This window comes from Silurus aristotelis (assembly GCF_946808225.1).
Source record: "Silurus aristotelis genome assembly, chromosome: 10".
In the NCBI taxonomy this organism is placed as follows: domain Eukaryota; kingdom Metazoa; phylum Chordata; class Actinopteri; order Siluriformes; family Siluridae; genus Silurus; species Silurus aristotelis.
In genome coordinates, this window is record NC_139583.1 from 7,277,855 (window position 1) to 7,299,263 (window position 21,409).

The following is a 21,409-nucleotide window of genomic DNA, read 5'->3' on the forward strand; positions in this document are numbered from 1 at the left end:
TTGACTGAAATTGAATAGGTTTAATTAATTGTGTTGTAAATCTCAGTAATTTAAAAGGAATTCAGGATTAAAGGTCGCTCTGTTTCCAATAAGAAATTGACAAATGTTAAAACAATGTGCACAAAATAAATCTATACTGAAGGGGTCTAAGTTTATTAGTCTGTAAAAGGTTAGCTTAGTGGTTAAGATGTTGGACTTCTGATCAGAAGGTTGTGAGTTCAAATTCCACCACCACAAATCTGCCTTTGCTGGGTCCCTGAGCAAAACCCTTAACCCTCAAGTGCTTAGTTGTATAAATGAGATCATTGATGCTCTGGATAAGAAAATCTGCCAAATTCCATAAATGGAAATTATAGATAACAAATAAAACAGGTTCTTTCTTTCTTTCTTTACTGTATGCTAAATTGAAGACAAATTACAGAAACTTGAAATCCAGTAAACAAATAAATTGTAATATATTTCATTTTTGTTTTATTTATAACCTTTATTTGTTTGTTTATTGCTTCTCACTTTTATACTTTCTTTCTTTCTTTCTTTCTTTCTTTCTTTCTTTCTTTCTTTCTTTCTTTCTTTCTTTCTTTACTGTATGCTAAATTAAAGACAAATTACAGAAACTTTAAATCCAGTAAACAATTTTTTTAAATATATTTCATTTATAACCTTTGTTTGTTTATTTGCTTGCTTCTTTCTCTCTCTCTCTCTCTCTCTCTCTCTCTCTCTTATTCTTTCTTTCTTTCTTTCTTTCTTTCTTTCTTTCTTTCTTTCTTTCTTTCTTTCTTTCTTTCTTTCTTTCGCTAAATGTAAGTACAATTTCACCACTTCAAATCCCATAAGCCCTCTGTATGATGTAATGGTTAAAGTTGATCACGTGACTTTCACATGACTTCCACATGACTGCAGAGTGAAACACTGCGCTCTACACTGTTACTGAAGCGTGATTTCCGGACTGAATGAACACATGCTTTAGGATCTCAGTTGTGTGAAGTGTGATGGCGGTGATGGCTGCTGAAGGGTTCCCCTGTGGAATTATGTGAGCGGTGTGGAGGTCATGGAGAAGTTTACGGTTGTTGGATTAGTGCTGGTGTCCCTGTGCCAGGCTGCACCTCTGCCCAACTTCGTGCTGCTGTTTGCGGATGATTTGGGTTATGGAGATTTGGGTTTCTCGGGTCATCCTACATCACTCACACCGAACCTGGACCGACTGGCGGCTGATGGGCTCCGGTTTACCGACTTCTACTCCACCAGCCCTGTGTGCAGCCCGTCCAGGTGTGCAGTGTCTTTATTTTCTGCTTACTATAATTACTCTGATCATTTACTTTATTTCTGTTTTTATGTATTGTACGGAAAACCTGAAAAACATGTAAAACATGAAAAATAATTGTTTAAGGCTTTAGCTCAAGTGTATGTATATGATTGGATGACCCTCCTGTCAGTCATTGTATAGGTCCTGGGGGGCGGAGCTTCCTGAACACTTGAACATGGGCAAGAAAAAAAGAAAGAAAGAAAGTGAGCTTCATACTTGTCACATGTACCTTACAGCAGAGTACAATTCTATTTTTGCATATACCAGCAATGTTAGAAAAGATGGGATCAGAGCGCAGCCTTGTTACAGCATCCCTGAAGGGTCAAGAGCCTTGTTCAAGGGCCCCAAGTGTCTCAGCCTGGACCCCCAACCTTTCAATCAGTAACCCAGAGCATTCAGTGGTGTGAAACATATAAAAATAAATATATAACTTAAATGTCAAACCTATAATTAATTAAAGACATAGTCTTGGGGCTAAAATCCTACCTACAGTGTAGATTTAAAAAATTTCTCTGCAAATACACACTGAAGAAGAAGAAGAAGGAGAGAAAATATACAGAAGAACTAAGGGTTCGATTTCAGTTTTTAATATAACAACAGACCAGTTTGTATTTCCAAATTCACCCTCTGTGTTCTCAGAATGAGCTTCAGATCCAAAACAACCCAGATCATGATAAAGCATTTTCAGAAGATCAATGATAAGATATGTCATATTTATTTAATGATACCAGATGAGTATTAGGATTGTCAGTATGCTGTTATTGCAAGGCAGTACAGTATTTGGATAATGTAAACTTTGGGATGCTTGATTTTCTTTTTAATTATCAGGAAAGTCAAACAACAATAAGCGAAAGTAGAACTTAGTCAGCGTTATTAGTTCAAAAAATTTACCATACCATCATCTCAGTAATGTTTTCTCCTCATTCGACAGAGCATCTTTGTTGACAGGACGCTACCAGACACGTTCTGGGATCTACCCCGGTGTGCTGTACCCGGGCTCAATAGGTGGACTTCCTCTTAACGAGACCACTATTGCAGAAGTACTGAAGCCTCTAGGCTATGCCACAGCCATGATGGGGAAATGGCACCTGGGCTACGGCGCTAATGGTACTTACCTGCCTACACGACAAGGCTTTGACCACTACCTCGGCATCCCATACTCTCATGACATGGTAACATATTTGTCCCTGCCATCTGGTAAAGAATTTTTGGAATCGTTTTACCTATGTGGTAATATGTAGATTTCGATGTCTAAAATACTTCATTCTTACTTATTTTCTGTACAGGGTCCTTGTCACAATCTGACCTGCTTCCCTCCGAATGTGAAGTGTTATGGCTTCTGTGATGTCGGTACAGTAACCGTGCCTCTGATGAAGGGGGAAACCATCACACAGCAGCCTGTAGATTTTGTTAATCTGGAAGACGCCTACAGTGATTTTGCCACAGAATTCATCCGCAGCTCTGCTCAGAAACGCCAACCTTTTTTCCTCTATTATCCTTCTCATGTGAGTCAGCAGTCAAACATCTCACTAATGTAATAGGAAGTCTTGGTGTCTTGGTGGGGAGGTGGTTATGTGAATGATAATGGCTCTAGGTTACTGAGCAGAAGGTCGGGGGGGTCAAGTCCCGGGATCACCAAGCTGCCACTCTTGGGGCCCTTGATCAATGCTCAAAACCCTGTTTACTTCAAGTGAAGCTTTTAGAGTTTATTTTCAGTGAAATAAGATGACGACATCACACAACATAGAGCGACAATCGACAAAATAGAGCGACATAACACATCACACAACATAGAGCGACATAACACATCACACAACATAGAGCGACATAACACATCACACAACATAGAGCGACATAACACATCACACAACATAGAGCGACATAACACATCACACAACATAGAGCGACATCACACAACATAGAGGGACATCACATCACACAACATAGAGCGACATACATAACAAAACATACGTACACCAGGCCGTCCGTAAACCGAGGTTCCACTGTATTTCATAAAGTTTCATTTAAAGGATTAACTACACAAATAATGAAACTAGATACACAGTAAAAGGACTTCTGCTTAAATTGTATAAAATAGATTGTATGGAAAAAATGGATACATATTTTTTTACTGTGCATGTTTTTTCTCTTTCATCTGGCCGTGTGTCCGTGTAGCACACTCACTACCCACAGTTTGCAGGGTGGAAATCTGTGGGCCGGTCGCTCAGGGGGCCGTTTGGAGATGCACTGCTGGAGTTTGACTCCACCGTAGGAAACATCCTGCAGACGCTGAAGGACACAGGGGTGCTAAACAACACACTCGTCTTCTTCACATCTGACAATGGGTAAGAGTGTTTGTGTGTGGTTCGAAATAAAAAACAACAACTTCCTGCAGTTCTTTATGTTTATACTGTATTTTTATTGCTCTATTATAGGTTTTCTTTTTTTTTTTCTTTTTTCTTCTTCAGGCCAGAACTTATGCGAATGTCTCGTGGGGGAAATTCTGGGTTGTTAAAGTGCGGTAAAGGAACTACTTATGAAGGAGGAATGAGAGAACCTGCTATTGCCTACTGGTCTGGAGTCATCAAACCAGGTACAGTAGTCGTACATAAACATGTACATGTATAATGCAAATGTATATGACAGCTGTTGAATTTTTTACTCTGACACTAGTGTGGTCTACATATTAATATAAATGAACATTATTGTTTCTATAGTAACAGCTCATTTCATATATTAAACATAGAGGGAAATAGTTTTCAGTGCTCGGGATTTGTAACATTCACAGAGCAATACAAACATTACAAGTGATATATTTTGTCTTATTAACTTTATGAGAAAGCAGCAGAGAGACTGGTTTGGGAAGAACTGTTTATAGCTGATACTGAATAACAGATAACATTCCACAGCATTAAATGTAACTCTAAATGGATAAACAAAAAATATATCCTTAAAAATGTATTCATCAGAAATTGTAATGGCATGATGCTGACTTCTATTCCTATAACAGCATACCCCCCAAGTATATTATTACTTACTTGAATTACACTCATTCGCTGTAGAATGAATTAGTTTTATTTGTAATTAAATGATTTACTTATAATTCCCAGGTCTCACCCATAGTCTGTCTAGTACTCTGGACATCCTGCCAACCATTGCCAGATTGGCTGGAGCTCCATTTCCCAAGGTTCAGCTGGATGGCGTGGACATGATAGATATATTGTTCAACCATGGAGAAGTAAGAATCATGAGTCTAAATAAAGCTGTTTCCTTTGAGTGCTTTCATTACATGGGTTCATAAAACTCTCTATGGCTCGGCTTTCAGGGTCAAAGGAAGGCTATCTTTTACTACCCAGTCGACCCCACTGAGAAGTATGGTGTGTTTGCAGTGAGAATGGGACAATATAAAGCTCATTATTACACAAGGGGTGAGATCTGGCTTCACTCTTCTCATAACTAGTTCTATTCATGCACTCTTTAACATGCAATATATTCTTTACATCCCTTTGTCTGCTTTTTTCCCGTCTTAGGAGCGTCACACAGTGAAACAACTCCAGATCAGGACTGTCGGTTAATCTCCGTCCTGAAGTATCACGACCCTCCTCTGCTGTTTGACCTGGAGTCCGATCCATCTGAAAACTATAACCTGAGTGTGAAGGACCATCCCGAGCTGGTCAGTGTGCTGCAGGAGATCAAGGAACTCAAGGAGAATTTTGAGGCCTTGATGCAGTTTGGAGAAAGTGAGATTGGAAAAGGAACTGATCCGAACCTGGCACCCTGCTGTAACCCACAGTGTTCTCCTAAACCAGAATGCTGCCGCTGTGAGATTAAATACTGACCAGTTCATTTCTACAGGTAGTCCCCGAGTTACGATGGTTCGACTTTTCCGATCTTATGATGACTACAGCAAAATGGGAAAAAAATGGAAAAACGCAACGCCACTCGTCCACACACCCGCTCCCAAATACATGTATACCGTAAAGTTTATACATTACGGTACTTTAAATTGCTCCGTTTTGCTAAATTATGTACTGTATTTTGTTCAATTATTACCAATTACAGTAAACTACCTCATACTGATCATTCTTTAAGACTCCAGGGTGGGCTTGGCCATGTCTCGATATTTACAAGTTACGATGATGTCATTATAATGCATCTTCATCGTAAGTCTGGGACTACCTGTATGTACATAAATGTTTTTTTTTTCCTTTTTCTTTAAAATCGTACACAGGCCAAAAACCAGTTTTATAATGCATTAATGTGTTAATTTTATAATGCATTAAAATCAGCCACTGCCACTCACACATCTGCTGTGTTCAAGAGAATAATTCCTATAAAACAGTGTGAAATGTGTGAAAGATCCTTTTGCTCTGCTGTTCTGTTATATTCTCATCTCATAAAGCTAAAAGTCATGCAGCAGTAATCTGATTTCTATTGATTTGTGGGGGGTTTTCTGTTTTGATTTAAAAACAAAAAAACAAAAAGAATTGTGTCTAGAAGGCATTTTTGCTCGAGCTCTGACTATTAATTCATTAACAATGCTCATGAGAAAATGGTTCCCGTAAAAATGCACTAAAAAAGGTCGCCTATTTCACCTCTGATTGCATTCGTGTGTTTTGTTTAATAGTATAAATTTCTTTCGAAATGTTTCAAATGTTTTTATGTATTTATTTGCATTGAAGTGATTTAAAATCCTAATAAAATGCACGTGTTCAAAAGAGCTAAATGTTTTTAACGTTATCGAGCTGTCCTTTAAAAAAGAAAATTATTCTGAAAATGAAAAAATGGAATAAAAAATTATTTACTCTTTAAACTCTTGGCCTGAACTGGGTATAATTATGTTGCCTGGTTATTAAGATACATTGACTGATTAACATTAGCATAGCTGAACTTCACACTGTCCACACAGGCTTACAGAATGACAACCACACAGTGATGACATCAAGCATATGTTTTATTTTTAAGACCAAATCCATGACAAGGCAGGGAATTTTTTTTTTCCATTTTGGTTTTTACAAGTTTTAAAGATACAAGATAGCTAGTATGTCATACTGTTGCTGTTCATCTTGATATACAGTAAAGGCCTGCATTATGTAATTACAGTCCAGAGATTTGCAGTTATTGTAGTCATTCAGCTATCCAAGCTCACATGGTCCAGTTGCTCTGCTCCAATACATAAAGGGGTTTAATGACCAATCAATGATTGTAAAATGTTAATATGTAGACAAAACGTTCGGCGGAATCCATTTTCTGGACAAACAATAACGAAGTAACATTTTGATGGGAAAACAGTCAAGACGTTTCGAATTCGGAGTCCAGAGCCATCTCTGCTAACCTCTGGGAGAAGTCAAACCAAATGATTGTACTGATAATGCTAATGCTAGCATGAAAACGTGGATGTTTGTATGAAAGAGCCGATCGACTTACGTTCTGTTATTAGCACAATGTGACAACATTCGACCTCACGTACAGCAGTGTGTAGCAGCTGAAACAAAAAAATCGGACACTAGCTGAAATCAATTTACAGTTTTGAACCCCATTTTAGCTGTGATAGTTTATCAATGTCTGCGTTATTGTTTATTTAAAATTGACGTTTCGTTATTTTTATTCAGTAACACTCAATAGAAAAGACACAGCATTGTCATCTCAACTAGACTATTTACAGCAATCTAACTGACACCAAATCACATTTATAGTCTTAAGACCGCAGCTCCTTCCTACATGTGGCATCAGCACAAATAGACGATTAACAAAGGATTCAAACTGCAGGCCGCTGGTGTGTGTGTGTGTGTGTGTGTGTGTGTGTGTGTGTGTGTGTGTTTGATTCAGTGAGCAGAAAGTAAGTAGCCTACAACTGCAATTCCAGTCTAAATGTTGCACTGCTATGATCTACTGACACCGGGATGATGAAACCAGCCTGCAGGAGCTGATCAGGAGAATCAGGTCCTAATTTACAATAATATGAGCTTTTAAGCATCAGCACACCGAGAAGCAAATTATTCATTTAACTGTAGGCCTCTTAGTACTTTTACTATTTAATTACCATTTAATCTATAGGTTATTTAGTTCCAAGCTGTCCATACAATGCTGGGAGAATTTCATTGTGGCAGATTATAACAGAACATTCCTGAAACTATACATGGCCAGGAGGGGGCTCTCTACTGTGAATACAGTCTAGCAACAAAGCCGTGAAGGTTAGGAAGAGGGATAGACATTTATAGGATGGAAAAAAATGTTTAGTGTCTGTTACTTACAACTCAGGAGACCAAAGAAGAAAAATCTAACTGCATTAGCAGTCAGTAATATAAGATTTAGTTACATGGTTATAGATAATATAAATTATCTAATTGCCTATACACTGGCAGTCAAATGATTTTGAACACTTGAGCTAAATGTATGCAAGGGTTTATTGAATGATCAGCCTCTGACCCTGATAGGGCTCTTAATGAGTGCCATATTAAAGTCAAAGTGAAAGAAATCGAGTCTAAAATCAAAACATGCTCGAGTGTATCAACTGTAACTGTAGAAATATATATGCTGGCAGGGACATACGACAAATCTCTGGCTTTTCCAATTCTATCGAATGTTTTTCCATTGAAATACAAAAATGCATTTCTAATTGACTCGAGAATAACTCAAATGTGGAGTGCTCAAAAACATTTGACTGACATCGTACAAGAATTCGACTTCAACGCTGGTCACATGTTCTATATGACCAAGCCGGAAAACAATGTATAAGGATATGAAAATATTATTTTAATGATTATTTATACAACGAGACTATGTAATGTTATTATTACTCTGCTAAAAATGTAAAAATAAATAAAAACCACTATGCGAAATAATTTATCAGTTAACAATTTTACTTGTTTAACACTATCTTTTATATCTTCTTTTAAAATGGCTGTAACTTTTATTAAGGCCTTTTTCTAAGTAATCTAGGAGCTTTGACAATTTGCAAAGTGATCTGGCTGATGACTGCAGTACGCCAGCGGTTGGCTGTACATTTACCTGTTAGCCTTCAATGAACGAAGAGAGTGACTAAATAGACACTAAAGCACTAACGCACAGTCTGAAAATTACACAAGATGGCCAACAAAGAGTCGCACGAAAGAGTCATTGGGAATAGGATGCGATAGCAGAGCTTGATTTAAGTAAGTGGTTAGTAATTTACAGGACCGTGCATGGCCAATGCTACCTGACTCTCCATTCTCAGGCTAACGAACATGCCTTCCTGGCCACCCGCAATCCTCATCATTCTTCCATTTTGCAAATGGAGGTGCTACTTACATACCGTGATGTAACGAACGTCTGTAGTAGTCACCTACTGTTTTCTAAATATACAGTATTTACATGATGGTAATAATAAGAACGCACAAGGAACCTTCTACTACAGCGAGCAGATAGTCATATATTCCTAATCCAACACCTGTCCAGATGTTCATTTCAGTACAAACCACGTTCAGCATGTTTTGGAATAATCAAACGAGTACATATTTACAAACGAAACCCATCCTTCGAAATGAATTTCAAATATAGGTATTTCCTGTGTGTGTATACCTGCCTGTGAGCATAACCCTTGAAGCCATGCATTAGAGTGTGTGAAGTCATAGTTTTGTTGTTTCTGAACCAGGAGAAAGTGAAAGTATCTGTGCCACAATCCTAGGTACTTAATCATACAAAAGTTAAACAGGCAATCTGTTTCGAGGATGAGAATAAATAAAAGAGGAAACAAACAAATAGTGAAACAAATTGATGCATCGCTAAGATTGAACCTACATATTGAGCTCAGGTCATGTGAAACACACAGAGAGACAGAGAGAGACAGAGAGAGACAGAGAGAGAGAGAGAGAGAGAGAGAGAGAGAGAGAGAGAGAGAGAGAGAGAGAGAGAGAGAGAGAGAGAGAGAGAGAGAGAGAGAGAAACTCAAGGCCTACATTAAACCTTTAAAGGCCACCTAGAGCCCCCAAGTGGCCAAACCAGGAACAGACATTTCTTTTTGTTGACCATGGAAACCTTTTTTTTCCCTTTACTCCAGGTAGATATCCTCAGTGGGACAGGCGTACTCAAGATGCTCCTGATAATACTCCTGAAATGCACGTCTGCACACACACACACACACACACACACACACACACACACAAACACACACACACACACACCCACACACACAAATAAACAGTACTGATTAAGTTCTAATAACATTATCAACAATACAGCTCTTACTTTTATATTAATTCATATTTCTTATCCAACTCTTTTGTTAATGTTTATTAATATGCTGATTCACAGACTTCAGTAATAATATATAACTGTTAAAACATTTCAATAGTAGTAAAATGAAGTCTGCAGCCTAACTGGAAATGAATATATTTATATGCCTCTGTGTGTGTGTGTGTGTGTGTGTGTGTGTGTGTGTGTGTGTGTGTGTGTGTGTGTGTGTGTGTGTGTGTGTGTGTGTCTCATCATTTTAAATGATGTTTTTTTACTCATTTTGGACTCAACTTTGTGTAGTCTACATAACAGATCCTCTCTTCTTCTCCTCCCTCTCTCTATGAGTAATTGATGACTCTTTTAATGAGGTCAGATTAATGTGATGAGGCCGGGTCTCTCACTGATGAGTGATCATAACTCTTCTTCTGTGTCTGTTCCTTATGCTCAGGATGATGCTGTAATGTTAAATTATTCACACAGTGAATAATTATTCAGTGGACTAGATGGGTTCTGTGATGGAAACACCATCATCCATTGCATCATCTCATCCAGGCCTACTGCCCTCACTCCTTTATCCCTCTAACTCCCTAAGCATTCTCTGTCATGCCCGTCATGTGTGTGTGTGTGTGTGTGTGTGTGTGTGTGTGTGTGTGTGTGTGTGTGTGTGTGTGTGTGTGTGTGTGCGAGTGTGTGTTTAAAAAGAGTCAGGACTGTTTAAATATTACATTAGAAGTGTCCAGCTTACCCCACACACTCAGCCACAGGACGCATGGACTCCTGAGAGACAAAGACATGGCACGCAAACCTGTTCAGGACTGGGTGCTTGGTAATAAAGCCAAAGTAACTGCAAAACAGAGACAAAAAGACAAAGAAGAGCACAGGTGAGCTCAACCATTGAGCAAAATTTAATTTTTAATGTATAATATTTGAACCATGCAGCGCTGAATGAGTTTCTACCAGTTGTTCTTTGGGTGGCATCCACAGAAAGAAATGTTCTTCATCTGGAAGAAGTGACTACATCTGTCAAACTGGAAGAAAAGAGGAGCAACTGTTTGTATTTTCAGTAATACACTGTTCATGTTTCTATATATATTTCTAAATATTATAAATAGTTATCTCTCTCTCTCGCTCTCGCTCTTACCTCCTCCGAGAGGTCATACTCATCCTCCAGGCTCATGATCAACTTCACACCCTGTAGGCTGATCTCCAGCTCACACAAAGAAGGAGGATGGAGATGCACTGTCCTCTTCCTCGCCATGGCAATCTACAATGCGAGAACATAACAGCAGAGGCTTTAGCACTGATCTTACAGTATATTAATGATTCTTGATATTCATTGTGTCCATTTTTTCTTTACCTTCTGCATTGCAGCACAGAGAATGCCGTTGCCTTGGTGGTAAGGCACTTCAACCGAACCCAAAAACTGCACAGTGAAACTTTCCATCCATGCTGGGTTTCTTTTCATTGCTAGAAAAATAATTACGCAGGAACTCCTTAATGCATGATATCATAACCAGTAAATAATATAAAAACTAAAAAGGTTGTTTACTAACACAGACTCGTCTTTGGAAATTTTTCGTTTAAGAAATTTCCCCACTGTGAGACGAATAAAGGTGTATCTTATCTTCTTACCCATCAGGTCTTTGGTTTGGCCGATGACCTCATGGGCATAATAAGCAGGGAAGATCCCCCGAGCCCCTGTGCGCATATTGTAGCCACGGTACCAGTAATCATCCTCCTCTTCCTCAACAAAAAGCGGGTCATCGACATCCAGCTCTAGTTCATCTGCATGACGTGGGATAAACCTGTAAAAATACCAGTCAGAGAGCTGATAGTTTGTATTGTGCTGATTTTACTGCTAGCCTGCATTTCTCTATTTATGAAAACGAATAATCACACCAAGTTTATGATTGTTACATGATATCATTCATTTACCTGAACACTGCTCTGTGAGTCTGGTCTCTCTCCTCTCCATTTATTGTGCAGGAGAACAACCCGAACGATTCTGTGCCTAAAGCACAAAACACATATGTATGAGAAGGTGCAGGAGTGTGTTCTGAAAATCCAGTTTTTATTAAAAACCTTATAAATATTGTAGCTTAAGTCAATGCATTTGTCTATTAACAAATACTTTTGACTACTGATGCGTAAAAAGAATTGTACAAAATTGTACATATTTACATCTCAATATGTATTTAAATTGCATTCAGAATCAGAATACATATACATAAAGTTATATTCAACATATAAAATATTAAGTTATATATCATTATATATGAAGTCATATTACTCTAGTTATATTCATCTTAATCTCTATCTATTTTATTTCGAGGTTGAGAAGTTAGATTGCTCACTGGAGGATCGCGACGTGGCATTGACAAACACGTTGAGGAATTTTTTGGAGAAAGGAAGGTCTGCCTCTGGTGAAGAATCTTCTGAGGAGGAGCTCAACAGTAAATCAGAGCATATACCCCCCACATTCTGTCTCTGCCCATAGATATCATCATCCTCATCAGCAACCTCTTCATCGCAAACAGTGGAGAGTCCGTCGCTGTCGTCACTGAGAACAGAAGTGCATCGCTTCAAACTCACCAGCTCCAGAGTAGTATTCTCATCCACAACTAGAGTGTACTTTACTGAGTCATATGCCAGGGAGTCATCCACAGGTCTAACCCCCGCTGGATCAAAGGTATTTCGAAATTCCCGGACACTTTCATCGATAGGTGGGGAACTGTCTAGGTAAGTATCGTCTCCGTAGGGTGAGGGTGGGTTGTGAATAGCCTCCAGGAAGGGTGATGCATCTTGCTCGTCTTCATCATTATCTGTGGAGTATGTGAGGCTAAAGCAGCGATTAGTCTGTGCTGTTGGGAGGTCAAGGGTCAGACTGTTTTTGACTTCTGTCATTTTTTCCAGAGAAAGTGGATCCACTCTTGTCTCTCGACCCTCGTCCTTGTCACTGATAATGCTCTCGCTTAAGCTAGGGGAGTCCAGATCCTTCATCCTGTCCATCATCAAGTCATTATTTGGCTCCTCCTTAACGTCATTTTGTTGATTTTTGAGTGATCTCTCGGAGGTACAGTCCTGATTTGTGTTGTTGGATTGGTATCTCTCCAAGCACACAGGAACAACTGTATCATTTGTAGGATTGCTCATGTATAGACAAGAGCTGACAGCCTTGCTTTCCTGCTCTTCTCCTGATCCAAAACTGTCTCTTCTGCCCTCTTTTTCTCCATCTGTCCGCATATCTGAGCCCATAGATGGCTGTTCCTGGAAGTCTTCTTTGCATTTCAGCATCTGCGTTCTGTATCCTTCACTTTCATTGAAGGTTTCTGTCTCCAGGTCAGATGAAGGTGAGATTGTGTCAGAGATGGAGGCAGAGCGCCTGAGGCAATCTTCTGGACAGCTGATTGGAAAGGACCCTTCTGAAATCATCTTGTTGACTAGGTTGCTAAGAAGCCATGGTGAGTCTGAGTTCTCACTTAGTTCATCCTCTGATTCTGACTCTGAGTCTCCCTCAGTGGTTCCATCATAATCGTCCCCTGGGGGCATAAGTCTAGGTTCCACAGGAAGGTAAAAGGACCGTTTAAAGCTTTCCAGGCTGTGATCTGGTTCAATTTTCAGGAGCAGTTGCTGAGTTGCACTGTCATCACATGGCATAGCAGGAGGCAAAGTCTCATCTGGATCAGCTTGATGCTCAAAACTTTGCTCGTCATCCACATTTTGTAGCCCCATCAGGGCCTGACCATCATCAAAAGGATGAATATCCGGACTGGGCTTCAGATATAGTGAAATGTCTTCTTTAAATGGCTCAGGTTGACCTAAAAGAAGAGATGCCTTCAGACCCACAATGCCACTGTCTTGCTCAACATCAAGCTCATGATCCAGTTCAGGGTCAGATGTTGGGGAGCTGGCTTCCTCAATGGAGTTTGTGAGATGCGAGGACCTTCCACTGCTGGACTCACTAGTCAGGTCTAACTCTGTCTCTGAGATTGATGAAATCATGTTACTGACCAGTGGACCACCACAGGCAAACTCTGCCTCCAACTCACCCTCAAGATCAGAGTCAGATCCAGGAGAGCTAAGGTCATCACTGTGGTGGTCAGACTCTGCATAGCGCTTGGCATTCATGTCAGCAATGCCAGGGTCAGAGGAAGGAGATGTTGTGTCATTTGATGCAGAAGCAGCAGCTAGATTCGAGTCATAAGACTCATCTCTGGGTTCAGATTGACTGGACAACGCATGGACAGACAGACAAGATGGTTCTGTCGGTTCAATGCAGGGAAACTCTACATAGGATGAGCCTTCTTCTTCCTTACAAGTTAGATTAAAGGTCTCGTGACTCATGAAGTCAATCTCAAATTCCTTATCTAACTCTTCATCTGACAGAGGGGTCTCTGCATCATTCCCGAGTGGTGCTGTAGAGGATAGGCATTTGCTGGTGCCATCCATTGTAAGGTCGGTCTCCAGCTCTGGGTCATCAGCAGTCTCTGTAGTAATGGTATACGTGTCATCAGGTCGAGGATGGCACTGTCTGCGTTTGGCATGGCTATTGAGGTCATGGTCAACTTCAGTATCAGAGCACTGGGAAGTGCAGTCATCACTTAAGGAGACACGTTCCTCAAGGGTTCCTTCAGCAATAGGTTCAGTAACTTCTGGACCGCCTGATGAGTTGTGCTGTCCGAAGGAACCTGATTAGAAAAAGAACAGGTAGACAGTAGAAAAATAGAAGTGTAAACAATATAAAACAGAGAGGTATACAAAGAAGACAAACAGAAGAACTTATATATATATATTTGGTTTTTTTTATTTTAAAAAATTTAGGGTCTGGAAATACTGTTAAACATTTGAAATACTTTAATGATGGACAAAGTGGATGTGATGTTGAGAAAACTAGGGAAAGCGTGCTGATAACTTCAGGCTCAGGGTTGTAAATGTTTGTTCATGTTGATGGGCTCCTAGCAAAGTCTGTTTTATTTTGTACCGTATTCAAGACGCTCGCGTTTGTTGCCCTCAAAGTCGTACAGCAGCGGCCTGCCAGGTGACTGATTGAGACCACAGTGGCCAGTTGGGTTTGGGGGAGTACCTTTGGCAGTGACGATGGTGACAGGAGCCCCTGTGCATGTATCAGTATCGTGGGAACCATCCTCAATGCAAGTGTGGCTTGGAGACATACGACCTGTCGTCATAGATATAAAGAACATAAATAATAAACATGAAGAGTAGTAAACAACAAAGTAAATGCCTGTTGTTAGTGTTAGACAATTATTTTTTTTTTATTACAAGTTAACAACATAGTTGAAACCAGCAACAAAATCCAGGTCCTATGATTTTTTCTTCAGGTAATCAGCCAGTGGTAGACGAAGTCCCTAAACCATGTACGTAAGTTAAAGTGGAGATACAGTAGGTAAAATATGACTCCAATAAAAGTAAAAGTGTCCCTTTAAACTTTCACTTAAGTAAAATTACATAAGTATTTGCCTTCAAATGTACTTAAGTATCCAAAGTATTATGATTTATTATGGCTATAATGTCCCTATTATAATTTTTGTCACAAGACTCTTTGCTTTATCAACTTAGTTTATGTGAAAAGACTCTATTATTACTTTTAGCACAACAATCTATTAATATAATGATATTATTGAGTCAAACACTGATTGATATCTATTATAATTATCATGAGCCCAAAACCTTCTTTTCAACTACTTTAAAAAATCATGCAAATAAGGTCACAGGTGTTGTGGTGAGTTCAAGTCAGGAGTTTCTTCCATTATTCATTCCTCTCTAAATGTTCTGCTTGTTGTTGAACTGACACTAAACTGTAGGTTGGTGATAAGTGGATACCACTAAGCGGCAATTAAAAACAAGTTAAAAAACAAAGCGTGAGCTCTACCCTGATTGGTGGATTGCTGCCTGTTTTAACAGTATGTTTTTATTCACTCATAAATAAAAAGAAACGACTGATTTTCGCAAAATGTAGTTGAGTAAAAGATAGCATATTTGACTTTGAAATGTAGTGAAGTTAAAGAAAAAGTCTCCCAAAAAGAAAGACTTCAGTACCGCGGATGAAAACTAGCCATTGGCTAAATTCAGTACAATGCATAAAATGGAAACATTTGTGTTAAAATTGTACATGGTCCCTTTTCAAATACATTTTAATAAAAAAATAAATAAAAAAAAGTAAAGACGCCCAAAAGATCTACTTAAGTACAGTAACGAATTACATTTGCTTTGTTACTGATCACTACTGTAATTATCTTTACTGCTAGGCAAATTGCATTTTAAAGTGTCTCCTGTATCTTTAAAACCGGAAAAAAAGCCCAAAAACATAACAGCTAAAATATAAATGTTTACACCCCTGCAACGGTCTATATTTAGTCTATCTAATCAATCTAAAAAGTGCTAGAGATAATTACCCTTTGAAGTGGAGTTGCGAAGAGATTCCTGCCAGCTTGACTTTCGTGGAGATACACTACTGTTGTTGTTCAAGGAATCCTATAATGCCAAACATTGATTTATGCCTTACAGTTGTACAGTTACATATCCAAACATATACATATGTATACATATATTTCAAGTTGTATCAGTGCATTGTAAAACAGTGTTCATGTGCATACCTGCGAAACTGTAGTGGTCAGGTTTAAGGATGTGGGTCGGCTCTTAAGTGACCCCAAAGTAGGGGAAGGAGGAGGAGATGCAGAAGGAGAGGGTGGGGCATCAGGATCTCCCTCTGCATCCTCATCTTCCTCTTCATCCTCGTCTTCATCGTCAATCATCTCAAACTCCTGGAAGTCATCTTGAAATGAGCATACAGTATGGTGGACATCACTCTTCTCCAGTATTAGGCAGTCCTGTGAAACAAGACACAATCGGATTCTGTGCTCTTTGAAAAGCATTTTTGAATTTATCTGAAAACAAAAAAACAAAAAAAAAAGATTCCTGCAGTGTGTTGCTTATTCAGGAATACAACTAAGCACATGCTAAAATGAGTTCAAATGGATAGCAGATTTTTCAATTTATGTGGTGTGTATTAGGGAACACAAATGTGGATTAAAGACAAAATTGCACTTAAAATAGAAAGTGATGGACACTGACAGCAATTGTTTTGCCAGTTTGGTCACAAAACACATTTTCTGAATCATTTTACCATTTTAAACAAACAGAACACACTGTTTTTTTATTGTACGTTATGAACCTGTATTCCATCACATATATAAATCCTAGAATAAACATTTTAAATAAGCTAGTACATAAGTGAATTAGGTAAAAACAACAAAAAGTAAATTCATATATAACAAAAACCAGTGTAAAATATATAGACATGCAAATAAACAGATACACACATCCCCCAAATGCTAATTTAAGATGCTAATCTTAATGGTGGTAGCTTAATGGTTATGCCATTGTACTTTAGATCCAAAGGTCATGAGTTCAAATCTCAGCTACACCATATGGCCACTCCTGGGCCCTTGAACAATGTCCTTAACCCCATAACTGCTCAGTTAGATAAATGTAAGTGGCACCTGATAAGGGTGTTTGCCAAATGCTGTTAATGTCAACGGTTCTAGTAAGAACACAAGAAATCTCTTTTTCTTAAATCCGATTTGTTCTGGAACAAAATGATAAAGTTCAAGGCTCGAGTTAGAGAGATTTAAAAATGAGAAATCAATAAGTAATCCACTTAGGTTTCTACAGAGATGATTTCCGGTACGGTAAAAGATAGAACTATGATAGCTCTTATGTACGCCTGATGCTGAAACAGCACTTTGTTGTGTTTTGTTATTCTAAAGCCCCATTTAAAGGCTTGTGTGTGTAAAAGCATTAAAGCATTGATATAATAAGAATATAATAAGAAGACACAGAATAGTGTCTTAAAAATAGCTAAATGGCATGTTTCATTTGTTTTACCAGTTTGTGAATATGCTGGGCCACCTAAAAGAACTGCATTAGTACTGAATAAAAGTAAAAAAAAAAAAAAAAAGAATACTGGGTGATATATATGCAAATAGAAAGGCATAATATGATTTTAATATGATTTTTGGGACTGAAGATTGCATGTGCAAATATTTGCCATTTTTGCCAATTTTTTAACCAGTTCTTAATAGAATTAAACAATTCACTTTGTTTTAAAACAAAAACCTCTTTTATATAGCATTAATATTGTTGCATTAGGAAGGGCATCCAGCGTAAAAACACCCCTAAGCCGAAAGAATGTTTAATATTGTTGCGTTAAAGATTTAATGACAAACTGACTTCTGGGAGTCTCCTAGAGATCTGAAACAGCCATTGCTATTGAGAACAAATGTTTAAAAACCTAATTCACATTAACTCATAGGATGTTAGAAAAGCTGAGCCACCACTTAGATTCGTTCCAATTCATAAATGCGTAAAAATGTTTGTAGAGGTTGGGAATTTATTGACAGCATGTAATGTCAGATACTGTAGTACCACGTAGGAATCGGTAGTGATTTTTTGGTTTGTTTCTCATGTCCATTATTTGATTCATCATTCATTAATTTTAAGTGGCATGTAGTTTCTCAAAAAAGTAAAAAAAAATGCTAATTTTCCCTCTGCAGTATCATAATGCAGCTATGTCCATGTGTATAAACAAGGTGCACACGCCTCTTCCACAGACAGCACTGCAAGGACGCCAGTCAATAATCAATGCAGTTATATGGGCTGATCAATAATGCTAACAACCAGCACTCCAGCAGTCCAATCACAGACCAAAGTTTATATTCATCTACAACCAAAATGCCACAAATTGCCATTGTTTTCATATTCTAATAGATGCGTTCTCATCCTGATCGGCTCGGGGAAGCCTTACATCAGCAAAAACTGTTCTGCTGACACAATCAAACCTGCAGAGAACTTGTGAATGAACGCTCTGTCTGTTCATGGACTGCATGTAAAACACGAAAGGGAAGGGGGTAAAAAACATGGCAGACCAACGCATATTCAATGCTTAAAAGAATGGAAAATGAAGGAATGAGGTAGAAAATGAGAGACGATAGAGAATAAGAAACAATAGAGAATATACTCTATGCACAATAAAAAAATCACATATACAACTAATGGTTCGGTCTGTAATATTGCCTGACCTGAAGCAGAGAGAAGGCGCAGGAGGTAAATCTGAGCTTTATCACATATATACACACACGCACACACAAAAAAACACACACACACACACACACACACACACACACACACACACACACACACACACAGAGCTAGGGCAGTATCAGATGACAGCAGGATGCTGCAATGGGGGCAGAGAGGACATACAGTAACTTTAGGACACAGCACTGGAAGCAAGATGAACCAGCGTTCCTCACAAATCTGCCACATCCTGTCAGTGCTGCTGAATATTTCACTAAAAGACATGCTCAGATCCTTCTAACACCTTGATTATTTTCACAGGGGAGGAAATGTCTATTTTTTAAAAAGCAGTAAGAATCTTTTTTTGGCCATTTGACAATGAACTCTTATATAATCAAAACTCTTGTACAATAAAAAAAAAAACGTTTTGTTTGACTGAGTATTTCCAGCTAAATCTCATATTTTAGCCATGTCAACTTTCTGAATAAAAACAGCAATCCCACCACCACTGAGCAGCCACTGCTGGGCCCTTCAACAAGGCCCTTAACCCTCAAATGCTCAGTTGTATGAACGAGATAATTGTAAGTCGTTCTGGATAAGGGCGTATGCTAAATACTGTAAAAGCCTTTAAACTACCTCACCAGCAGCAGTGTGGTAGATCTAGTCCTACCTACCTACAAAAAACCTACCTACATTCCATTCATATAAGTAAACTTGCATTAACATTTTGTTAATGCAAGTTTAGGTAGGTTTTTTGTAGGTAGGTAGGACTAGATCTACCACACTGCTGCTAGTGAGGTAGTTTAAAGGCTACTCTGTTAAGCATGTTCAAACTTTAGAGATGCTAGGAGCCATGCTGCTACAAAAGGTGAAGTAAGATTAACCCCTATAGCAGATCTAGAGAGGGGTTGCTGTGATGTTGTATGGTTTAGAGACAGTAGCATTGAGTAAAAGACAGGAGGTGGAGCTGGAGGTAGCAGAGCTGAAGATGTTGAGGTTTTCATTGGGACGAGGATGGACAGTATTAAAGACGTGTTTATTAGAGGGACAGCACATGTAGGACGTTTTGGAGACAAGGTGAGGGAGGCGAGATTGAGATGGTTTGGACATGTGCAGAAAAGGGACATGGGGTATATCAGTAGGAGAATGCTGAGGATGAAGCCACCAGGAAGGAGGTAAAGAGGAAGACCAAGGAGGCGGTTAATGAATGTGGTGAGGGAAGACATGCAGGTAGTGGGGTTGAAAGAGGCAGATGTAGAGGACAGGGGGGTATGGAGACGGATGATCCGCTGTGGCGACCCCTAATAGAAGCAGCCGAAAGGTGAAGGTGAAGAGTGGAACAGAAATAGGTGTAGTATGCACAGAGATGGCACCCGGCTAATTTCTTAAAAATATTAAGAATTACATAGATGAAGAAGCATCCCCGATAGAGTTGAGAGAAACATTCAGAGCATGGATAAATTTCATGGCTTAACTTAACATATCTAGATCCTCAAATGCAATGTTTACATTACCTCTCTAATTCGATTTTTTTTTTTGTCAAATCATGAGTCAACAAGTGTAAGTAACACTTTTATTCCTGAACCCATTTTAATTTCAGCCTGTTTTGAACACTGCATAACTTTATATAATATATAATCCCATTTTCCTCTTCAAGTCCACAGTCACACTTCACATTACCTCCTCCTAGTCCATACCTTTCATCATTCCCACCTACCTACCTACTAATAACACCTTCCTTTCATTTATGTTCATGGTGTTTAAATATACACAGTATATATCACTTACTTTTTGGTGACTATTTCATCGCACAATTACTCTGTGGTTTAACTGAATTTTTTCTTTGACTTTGAACTGATCAGATTCAGTTTTTTTTCCTCATTTTATAATTTTTCACCATAGATTGCATATTAAGGATCCAAATTTAAATGTGCTTCGTGACAAATTCTATTCTTAATCATGTCATGCATATACAATTGATTTTAAGAAGAGGAGACGCTAAGTAAGATGAAAGGCAAGCATTTCGTTTCTCTGATTGGGATGAAGCAGGAAACTGACATATAACCACATCCCTCATTTTGATTTATACTGTACATGCTATGTATATTTTAATAGGATCAAATTTACTTCTGATAAAATTATTTCTCAGCTTAAACCAGCCAAAAGCAAACAACAGGAAAAATAGACTTATCACACACTATTTTTTTAGTACGCCATAATTGAAATATGAATAATTTATTTGTTGACCAATAATTACATATTTATTTTCTATTACTACTATTACGACTAGCTGTCACACTGTCACTGTAAAATGGCACACCAAATTCAGTGCCAATACTGCAATATACATGATACAGTGCTTAAAATATATGTATGATGTTCTCTCTCTTTCTATTTCAGTATGGAGAGTTATGGGATAAGCAGCTTAGCCTCAGATCTCTGATTAAGACTACAGCTTTGCTGGACACTAATATCCTAGATTATACACTGCACAGCTTAATACACACTTACTCACCAAAATGCACAGCTCTAAAGAAGATTAATTTGCTAGCATTCATCACTCTGGCTGTAAAGCTGTTTGAAAATGACTGTCCAAATCTGTGCCTCATGCATTTTTAACAACTAACAACCAAATCAAACCTGAAGCTCCCTCTGAGTCCATAACCTCAGAACGCAGTCGCAGCAGGTCAGCATGGGTTATAAACAACAATCTCGATGAATAATTAATGAATGCAGAGAATAACTTAAGTGTAAGAAGAAACCTAGAAACCTTTATTTTTCACTTAACGTTTACTA

At 38.5% G+C, this 21,409-nt stretch overlaps 2 protein-coding genes across 4 annotated transcripts in view; one reads left to right on the forward strand and one right to left on the reverse strand.

Annotated features, from left to right (window-relative positions):
* The first annotated feature begins 862 nt into the window (after nucleotides 1-862).
* Nucleotides 863-6,116, forward strand: arsa (arylsulfatase A). The gene is made up of 8 exons (XM_083551793.1): nucleotides 863-1,266; nucleotides 2,235-2,475; nucleotides 2,590-2,808; nucleotides 3,479-3,648; nucleotides 3,772-3,896; nucleotides 4,414-4,541; nucleotides 4,629-4,731; nucleotides 4,834-6,116. Exons 1-8 carry the CDS (start codon nucleotides 1,049-1,051, stop codon nucleotides 5,139-5,141), a joined length of 1,512 nt encoding a protein of 503 aa, XP_083407919.1. The 5' UTR covers nucleotides 863-1,048; the 3' UTR covers nucleotides 5,142-6,116.
* Nucleotides 6,117-6,239: 123 nt separating this feature from the next.
* mapk8ip2 (mitogen-activated protein kinase 8 interacting protein 2) overlaps nucleotides 6,240-21,409 on the reverse strand; it is a 44,422-nt gene continuing 29,252 nt past the window's right edge. The window contains exons 1-12 of one of the 3 annotated variants that reach the window (XM_083551739.1): nucleotides 21,129-21,229; nucleotides 16,132-16,365; nucleotides 15,931-16,009; nucleotides 14,499-14,693; nucleotides 11,872-14,205; nucleotides 11,453-11,528; nucleotides 11,150-11,322; nucleotides 10,875-10,984; nucleotides 10,659-10,781; nucleotides 10,475-10,545; nucleotides 10,263-10,361; nucleotides 6,240-9,405 (exon numbers count right to left, since the gene is read on the reverse strand). In XM_083551739.1, coding sequence (XP_083407865.1) covers nucleotides 9,333-9,405; nucleotides 10,263-10,361; nucleotides 10,475-10,545; nucleotides 10,659-10,781; nucleotides 10,875-10,984; nucleotides 11,150-11,322; nucleotides 11,453-11,528; nucleotides 11,872-14,205; nucleotides 14,499-14,693; nucleotides 15,931-16,009; nucleotides 16,132-16,290 — 3,492 coding nt within the window. In that variant the 5' untranslated portion in view covers nucleotides 16,291-16,365; nucleotides 21,129-21,229 and the 3' untranslated portion in view covers nucleotides 6,240-9,332. Of the gene's footprint in view, nucleotides 9,406-10,262; nucleotides 10,362-10,474; nucleotides 10,546-10,658; nucleotides 10,782-10,874; nucleotides 10,985-11,149; nucleotides 11,323-11,452; nucleotides 11,529-11,871; nucleotides 14,206-14,498; nucleotides 14,694-15,930; nucleotides 16,010-16,131; nucleotides 16,366-21,128; nucleotides 21,230-21,409 lie in introns of those variants that run through there. The other 2 variants (XM_083551737.1, XM_083551738.1) reach the window with 2 other exon arrangements.